The sequence below is a fragment of the Atractosteus spatula genome, chromosome 14 (genome assembly GCF_055471065.1).
Source record: "Atractosteus spatula isolate fAtrSpa1 chromosome 14, fAtrSpa1.hap1, whole genome shotgun sequence".
NCBI classification, from domain to species: domain Eukaryota; kingdom Metazoa; phylum Chordata; class Actinopteri; order Semionotiformes; family Lepisosteidae; genus Atractosteus; species Atractosteus spatula.
The window spans coordinates 286322-295561 of NC_142719.1; the positions used below are offsets into that span (position 1 = coordinate 286322).

At 42.7% G+C, this 9240-nt stretch overlaps 1 protein-coding gene across 1 annotated transcript; it reads right to left on the bottom strand.

Annotated features, from left to right (window-relative positions):
• Positions 1–973: 973 nt before the first annotated feature.
• tekt2 (tektin 2) lies at positions 974–8841 on the bottom strand. Its single transcript, XM_088932476.1, has 10 exons — positions 8686–8841; positions 7527–7652; positions 6520–6725; positions 6188–6331; positions 5777–5891; positions 4793–4900; positions 3545–3707; positions 2811–2848; positions 2535–2614; positions 974–1286 (listed from the first exon to the last, which is right to left on the bottom strand). The coding sequence occupies exons 1-10, from the start codon at positions 8839–8841 to the stop codon at positions 1079–1081; spliced, it is 1344 nt and encodes a 447-aa protein (XP_088788602.1). The 3' UTR covers positions 974–1078.
• Positions 8842–9240: the final 399 nt, after the last annotated feature.

Sequence of the window (9240 nt, forward strand, 5' to 3'; positions counted from 1 at the left end):
CAAACCCCTGCATGAAATGCGTATTTGGTACATCAGCTGTTTCCTTTTCATGGTGTAGAACTTTCCCCTTGTAATCATAGATGCATTTTATTTTATTCTGTTGCATAAGTGAAAGCACATTGTACTATTTTAGTATGCAGTGCAATATTCCTTCAAATCTTTTAGTTTTTTTAATGCTGTTTTCTTTACAATTGTATTCCTTTCTTGGATCATTGTTAGGATTGTTTATTTATTAATTTCTCCAACCACTTAATTTGGCCTTTTGATCTCTCTCTTGAGGTAAATCTGTCCTACTCAAGCAGAATGTTTAAACTTGCTGTACCTGCCACTTAAATTTCATATCCTGTTTCATTCTTTCTTTAAGCACTTTTTTATCGAAATTGGTTTTCCTGAAATTTATTTTTTTATGTCCATTCAGTCTGTGTAGTTTCAAAGATCACCATATAATTATACCTCCATTATTCCACAACGTAAACTGTAAAGAGCATTGTTGTTGTTGCTAATCCATTACATGTATCAAATGCAGTTATTTCATAGTTTGGTACTCTTCATCATTACCATCCTACATTCCTTTTAACAAACCCATAAAGCTAAAGTACTATATGTACTACAAAATACAGGCACAAAGCACAAGACACCATGGGCAGGACGCCAGTCAATCACAGGAAAGACACAGACTCATTCTCACTAACTTGGGAACCAGTTTACCCAGAAGATCATTAACCCACCAGCATGTTTTTGGACTGTGTGAGGAAACCAGAACACCTGGAGGAAATTCACATGAAAACTGAGAGATCATACAAACAAAAACATAACCAGGAGCCCAGCACTGTATGATACCAATGCTCACCACTGCCTGCCTTGCGTTAGTTCAAGTAATATGAGAAAATAATTAAACAAAAATGTTGGATCAACAAATTGTTTGTATGAGCAAGGAAAAGCATGAAAGCAGAACAATTTCCAATGTCAAAAACTGTCAATGGTTTTAATATCATACTAGATTACTAAATCACATTCTGTTTCATTGTTTTTTTATTACTTGTAGACTAAGTTAGTGCAGGTGGTACTGAAGACCCTCTCAGACAAGTTGCGGCATGTGGCTCCTGGCCTGGGGCAGCAGCTGGGCAGCTGTGGCAGAGGTCCTCTCTCTGTAATGGGTCTCAGTGTTTGGAATCAGCTTCTGGCGTGTCTCCAAGCAACGTCTATCCAGAGCAAGAGCCTCAGTCTTGTAGGACAGATCTTTCTCAATCTGGGAGAGCTGCTCTTGTAGTGTTTGGAGGGAGTGTCTGATGGGCAGAGAAGAAGTCATTTTCTCAGGCTGCATTGGAGGTTAAAACATTTCTGTCACTGACACACCTGTTCACTAACAATGGTGTAAAATGTCTGGTAGTAATATACAGTAATACAGCTGTAAATACAGGAGAATGTGTGTTTAACTCTTTATCGCCTCTAGAAAGAGAGTCAATTTCCCTCTGGTATGATGTCCCCTCAAACATTTTGTAATATCTCTGGAATATCTGGATACAGTAGGAGCTTGGTTTATGGTTAAAATTCAAACTAACCCCTTGGGCATTAAGTAAAAACATCAGATTTCTTATATGTCTAAATGTGCCCACTCACCAGACAGAAATATCCAGGAAACAAAACACAAGAAACTGAATTTTTTGTCCCATCGTCAAAGATAAATTTTTCAAGTTGTGGCCCTGGTAATTAGCTGAAAATGTAGAATTGTAGAATGTGCTTACTTGCTTGGATAAAAATTTGAGACAAATTTAATACATATAAAAAAAATCTACATAATGTTTTAGACAGGACCTGGAATGATAATGTTTGCATACCCTGAAAATTTATTTAAAAATATTAAAAGCTATAATACCAATTGAAATTATTATATAAGCCTGTAGGCAGTGCTAGAGGATTGTTCATTGCTAGGCTAATGTGCAGCATCTTAACCTTTAACAGCAGTCAAGAATACAAACAATAAGAGAGTGTATTTATAATTTCAGAAGGAAATGAATCTTATTTCATCACTGTACAATACAATGTTAAAGACTAATGAGAAAAAGGGTAGTACGACCTCATTTGTAATATGTTACACAGTTCTCGGCAGGATGAAAATTGTATTGCTGCTCTTGAATCAGTGTACAAAAGAGCAACCAGATACATTCCCAAAATGTTTAAGGTGCTTAAAATGTCCTATGCTGGCAGGCTAATATAGCTGAATCTTTTTACTCATGAACAAAAGTCAGCTCCATGGTCTTTAGAATCAGCAGTGACACATAAAAACACAAGTGGAAACTATGTGAAAGTACATTTACAACAGAGAACAGGAGGCCCTCCACACAGAGTGAGGTCTAGAACAAGCTGCCTCTATTGAAGCTTATGCCATAGCTACTTTCAGGAAACAGCTGGATAAGATCTCGGTCAATTAGCTACCAGCAACCAAAAGCCCTACGTGGGACAGAACGGCAGGTAGCTCAGACAAGAAAGGGAGAAAGGACACATTGTTAATGAGGCAGAGGAGAGGGACTCACTGAGACTGGGCCAGTTTCTGCTTCAAGGCCGTAATGGTGGCTTCCAGCTGTGTGACCTCATCCACCAGCCCATACTGGACCTGGGGACACAGCACTCGGTCAGTCTGAAGCCCCTGGGCGACCCTCAAGCACGTCTGGCGAAACTGGATGGGCATGTTTTCAGTAATATATTGCCTTAATGTCATCATTACAAATAGTTAATGGGTTAAAACTGAGAGATAAAAATTAACCTCAGTACATACAGTAAATGAATGTCATGTTCGAAGTGATGCCCACCTGTCTGCCACCAGTGGCACACTGTAGCAGAAATAAACCAGAATACTAATTAATATCCATCTTTACAAATGTCCATATCCCAAGAATATAGTGTAAGATGCCTTAATTACACATCTTGTATGTCTGAAGAGTGCACTAAAGTTTTTTTTTATTTGAACTTTGGTCGATTCAAACCTTCTTATGGGAGCATCATCTTAATAGCATCCACAGCACTCATAATTGTGTTATCACAGGAAAGTTTCGCAGCCAGTACAAGTGCAGTATTTCTGTGTTCACAGATCGTGCAGTGCCTGGTCTCTGTTCTTCATTTGACTCAACACATTTGTAATCATAAGATTTCTCAACTGAATCTCATATAGTTTGACTGTTTACCCTTTTACCGTGTCTTCACTGTGCTGGACTACTCTGAGCCATGGGAATACCAAGACATATGTTTCTGAAGAGTGTTTACACTGTGGTATCCCTGTTATGTACACTAAAATAATGGCAAAACCATCATGAAACTCTTATAAGCTACCTCATTAGTAAAACAACTAATTAACTGTTAAAAAACTAATAGATATTACATTTGCCTTACAGCAGCAAGGTATAGCCTAAATAAGCCAGCTTTCCTCTTTTGAGCAATTTTCTGCTTGCAAAAGCAGGTACCATTAGTTTTCAGTGAGAATTGTGCCACTGTGAAGCAGAAGGCTTCACATGCTCTGGTCTAAACCACAAAAAAACACATTTACAGATATAGGAAGAAAGATATACTTGGTCCCGGCACAGGTCCACTCCAGGACGCGTGGTTCTGGTTTCCAGTCTGGTGTGGGCCAGTTTCAGGGGTGCAGTTTTGGCTTTGAGATCTCTCTCCAGCCCACGGATGTCCTGTTCCAGCTCCTGAGCCTCCTTCTGGGTCTAGACAGGAGCAGGAGAGAGCACACAGTCACCCTCCCCAGCTCAGCTCACACTGGGTTGTATTCACTACATATGGCCAAGAAGACAGAGACTAGGAATAGATCTATCGAAAATCTAAGTATATGCATTGTATGAATGATGAAACCTTGAGAAAAAGGGAATTAAATGTATTAATGTTCTTGAGTTACAGCCACCAGCGTGCAGCTCAGGTTCTCTTACTGCAAGACTAAGAGGGGAGCTGCAGTCTAAGTTTTTCAGAGCGGTTATTAAATCTTGGCAACAAAATACATCAATTGACATTCTAGAAAAACAATTACAAATTTGAAATGAAGCACAAAATCAGGAACTTTGTGAAAGTACTGCAAGTAGCCATGTCGTCACAAACTCACATTCGAGTTCCCAAGAATTGCAACATGAAACAGCTCTTCCTGCTCACTAGTCACTGTAACGTGATGTAAGAGTGAGTAAGTACAGGTTGTGCAGCAGACATTTCACCACACAAATGTTCCAATGTGATCTGCATGCAGTTAACAAGTAGTGTCTGTCGGAAAGACCATCTTGAAATTAAGAGCTATTTATTCTATTGGTCTAAAGGAGTATTCACAAGCCTGCTTCTTTACAATGCAGTCACAGGGCCACATCACCTCACCAGAACTATTGTTGACTCATTCTGAATCTCGGAATATGGCACTGAACATATCTGGACATTTCATCTATTTTGTTTCATACATTTTACTGTTATTGTGGTTTGAAATGCACTCATCAATGCTGGTTCCTTCTAACCCTGAAATATAAAAATAGCCTTGCAGTTCTCCTCTCAATAAGAACAGCCAATAGCCAACTCAGAGTAGCCCTAAAACACGCTCCTCTGTACTAAGAAAAAAAGACATTATAGGTGATGTAAATATTTTTAAAATCTTCTAAAAAGATAAAAGTACATTTTAAACTAAATGCAAAGCAGGTATGCTGGACTGTAACAAATTCAAATACAAATTTTAATGTGCGCAGATATTTTTCCCTATTATATTCTGGATGAGGCCCTGTGCCCAGCTGTCTGTCTGGAGAGCAGAAGACACCCCACTCACAAGCCTCTGCTGCCAAAGCAGCTCCTCTCTGGCTCGTTCCAGCTCATGGCTGCGTTTCCGGAGGGCAAAATCTGTGGCAACGCGCTGGGCTTCCAACTCATTCTGAGTCTGTGAGAAAGGAGACACAGGGAAAGGAAATACTATGGCCAACAGACAAGAGGAGATCATTCTGTCTGGGGCACCAACAAGCTGCACAACATTCAGGGTTCCCAAGTGCTACACCAGTAAAAAGGTGCACAGAGCACAGTGCTGGTTCAATATGCTGGTAGTTCAAACGTGGTGTCACGCCCTCAGTAGCCAGAGGGCGCTCCTTCTCTGTCCTGTCTCTCATTTCCGGTTCTCTGCTTTCCTTCCGGTGTTTCTCTCTCTCTGGGGCTATATATTTCCGGGTCTTTCATTCTGCCTTCGCTCAGCATTGACGTTCGGATGTCCTGAAACCCGCCTAGCACCAGGTCGCCCCACGTCCGCTACCTGAGGGCACTGGTTTCTATACAGCATTCCCTGAACAGCTGAGCCCGGGCTAACCCCCGTCTCGCCGCTACGCACAGGGTCTTTTTGCTCTCCTGCCATTCTACGGTTCGTCCCTTCCAACATCCGTGACACCTGGGTTTTGTCACTAACTGGGATCAATTGGTTGGGAGCCACTGAGGCTCCTTTGACCTCCTAGGCGCTGGTGTCATTGTCAGAAGTATGAATAAGTGTTAGAGTCATCGACAGAAAAGAGGTTGCAGTGATGCTCTCATGAATGGAGACCAGGTCAATGTTTCAGCTGACATTTTTTCAAACAGTTGACCCAGTAGAGGTGAGTGTGGGTTTAAAGCTTCTCCGTATTTTAAAAACACTGAAGCTCTGGACTGCTGCACTCCTGGGGTCAGCCTCACCCAGGCAATCGTACACAGGAATATCCTGACACATGCCTTCCTCCTGGCTAAGGTGTGACACACAAACACGAGATCCTTGTCTGCATCCCAGACACCCCCTGACCTGAGAAATGGTGACCCGCATAGCCTCCCGCAGCTGCAGAGAGGCCTTCATCTCCTCCTGGGCGCGACTCCGATTGTATTGGCTGAACTGCTCCCACTGCTGGGGCGATGTGGAACTGCAACAGAGAACAAATGTCAACTTCCATGCAACCACCTCATACAGGTCTTAATACAGTATGTCAGGGTCAAACCAGTCATTTGGTGACACTGTTGACATAGCTGTGCAATACCTCTCAAATCAGTCTCACAAACTATCCAATACTTGGCACTACACATGTCTGCTTTTATTTTTCTTCATTGAAATGGCTCAGGAAGCTGTCAGAACACTGATTGTGAGCACAGGCAGGGCTGTGTGGTGAATGTGCACAGCAGTAGGACAGGAGCAACTGTGGGCCTGTATGCTGGGGCTTACCCATTGGGAACACGTGAGGGGTTAGGCTTCAGAGAGATGAGTGGTGACGTCACAGTGAGTGACAGGCAGGTCTGGTCCACCCCCAAGGCCTCGGATTTGTTCTGTAAGTCAAAGACCAGCTGCTGCCGCGCTTCCTGCAGTAAACTGCACAGAGAAACCTTATACCTGTTATTGAATTGTAACAGTAACATTATAACAGTGAATTCAACATGAAATGTCAATTAAACTATGTAAACTTATTAGACAATATAAATTATATTTGTGACTCCTTTCTCTAATTCAGTCTCTTGTCTTCCTAACACATCACGCCTTCACCCTTCCCCTTCTCTCACCAGAGCTGCTCAAAGGCTTGACTGACACGCTGCTGCAGGGCACGCTGGACTCCATCAATCACCTCCACCTCCTTCTTCAGCTCCACATCCACCGTGTCCCTCACCAGGTCATCGCCACAGCGACCCTCTCTCAGGGTCAGGCACTCCACTGCAGCATCAAGAGGAAGGGTCATCGCAGCCAGCAAGCTCTCAGTGTCACCTTTCACCTGGGGAGAACATTGTGATCGGCACACAGCCAGTGAGCCATCATTGACTCTAACAGTGATCACACTGATGCTGCTGCTCTGATGTGCACAAAGCAAGTAGAGGGGAATGTTTCTGCTCTGGGCTGCACTGAGATTCCTCAGACATCTACATACAGCACCCTCCAAAAGTAATGGGGCAGCAAGGTAATAATAATTTATCATGAAAAAACTGACAGGTAAGTCCTAAGTATTTTATTTTTAATCAAATAATCAATTCTATCCTAGTCAAATAAACAAACCCCCCGTTTGCACACATTGTAAACCTTTTCGGCACCATGAACAGAAAAGATAGGAATGCTCAGAAGAACAGACATGAGAGTTATGAAACTGATCTATGGACAGATGAGAAGAAGGTCAGATAGTGTCACGGCCTGGGCAGCCACGTTATTGATGTAATTAATAATGGCAGCAGCGGAATGACTTCAGAAGTTTACAGAAACATTTTGTCTACTTATGAAAAAGAAAGTGATTTAATAATTATTCGATGACAATTCCCCCATTCAACACAAGAATGACTCTACTATATTGCCTTAGATATCTTAGTTTGGCCAACTCAAAAGTACTAATGTGAGTGAAAAATACAGCTGGCATTTTTATGATGTTTTAATGAAAAAAAGAGAACATACATATCCCACCTTAATAAAATAATTTACTTCTCAGAATAAAATTGACCTGTCTGACAACTCATTCATGAAAAATAACTCTCTTGGTAAAGAGACTCTGTTTCTTATGTAAAATTGCAAAGAGATCTGGATAGCTCACTGCAGAAAGCGTCTCTATCTCTGCGTCTGCGTCCTGAAGACAGAGCTCCAGCGCCTCCTTCAAGCGTGACACATCCTGAACCCTCTCTGTCAGGCGTCGCTGGCTGTCCTGCTCATCCCAGTGCGTCTGAGAGACAGTGAAGGAGCAGGTTAGGGAGAAGAAGCCAGAGCCGCACACAGTTCACTTCAGTTTACTGTTGTGTGCATGAGTGCAATGAAATGCTTTTTAGCATGTGTGCTCCAACACAAAGACATCAAGGAAACACCAACAACATAAACACAGAACAGCGGCAGCAACAACAACAAGTTAAATAACAGACATCTTAAAAAAAAACACACTGGTATCAAGAGTCAAATACATTCGGCTATTTGCCACTGCAGGACCTTTGGTCGGTTGAGTGCACTTGGGAATAACAGCCCCCCAGGGTACACTGAGCATCCTGACACCAGCTGGCCCTCTTTACAAACCACACTGTGGGGTACAGATCTCAGCCTGGAAGAGCCACCCCACAGCCACCAAAAAAACATTTCTGTTACTCAGGAGTTATGTTTATTTTGTATTTTATCTTCTCTAATATCCTCACTTAGCATCTTGTACAAATTCTAAATGATAGTCCAAATCCATATGCAATTTTAGTGAATTTTATTAACATTATATACTGTAGGTAAAAGATTAATTTTTTTAAAAAAAATCAAGGGATGTTATGTTAAAATTGTATAATGCACTAGTAAGGCCTCGTTTAGAATATTGTCTCCATTTTATAAAAAAAGAGATTGCTGCTCTGCAATCAGTCTGGGAAAGAGCAAGCAGATACTTTCGAGGCATTAAGTAATTTCCTACACTGACAGGCTGGAGGAACTAAATCTTTGAAAGAGTATAATATAAGAACCAAAAGGATTTTTCACATTTTCAAAGGGTTCAACAAAGTGAACCCAGCCAACTTCTTCAGACTGTAAAACAAAAGCAGAGTTGCATTCAAAACCAAGACTCTGAGGCATTTCTTTACCCAAAGAGTAGCTGGAGTCTGGAACAGCCTGATCTGCAGCAGTTCAGAATATGGAATAATCTTACCAGTAGCCAGCCCCTGTTCTAAGATAACTAAATGGATTTTCACACCAGGAAACATTATTCACTGAGCACAGCAGTAGCCTCTCAGTACCTGAACAGTGGTCTCGTTGCGCAGTGCTCGTCCTTCCTGGCGGATCTGCTGTGACTGGAGTCGGAGGTGTTCAGCTGTGCTGGAGAGCAGCTGGCTCCCACTCTGCCAGTCAGACACACTGAGCCGCTGGCCGGGCTTCGTACTCAGGGTGGCCATCTCTGCCCAGAACACAAGACAGGCGACAAAGGTGATGGCGCAGCCTTGTCCCCGTCTCCAGCGCCAGTGTACCCCACTCTCTGGTTTGCTAAGGTTCCTACCTGCTGCGTCTTCAAAATGAGGCTTTTTCAGCCCTGATTGGAGAATGAATCACATGTGCGCATGTAGCGGAGCTAGTTCGCCCCCTAAGCCTGCCAGGGACCTTAGCCGACGGCTCACGCGGCTGGTTCCCTGTAGTGTTACGCCGGAGACCCGGGTTCGAGCCCCAGGTGTTGCGGGATGAAACGGCCTGGGTGGAGCGGCGGAAGGCATGAGCCCGCGCGGAACCGCGACATTTATGCGCAGAAACAACGAAGTCTACGCTGATGAATATTGTAAAATTCTCATCAGTGCGGGTGA

Bases quoted from the DNA above. Each gene is read 5' to 3' on its own strand.
- tekt2 (XM_088932476.1), bottom strand. From the start codon at position 8,841: ATGGCCACCCTGAGTACGAAGCCCGGCCAGCGGCTCAGTGTGTCTGAC. The intron at 4,901-5,776 runs GTCAGGGGGTGT...CCTTTCTCACAG, and splicing joins TGCGGGTCACCATTTCTCAG to ACTCAGAATGAGTTGGAAGC. The intron at 3,708-4,792 runs GTGAGTGGGGTG...GCTCCTGTCTAG, and splicing joins TGCTTTGGCAGCAGAGGCTT to ACCCAGAAGGAGGCTCAGGA.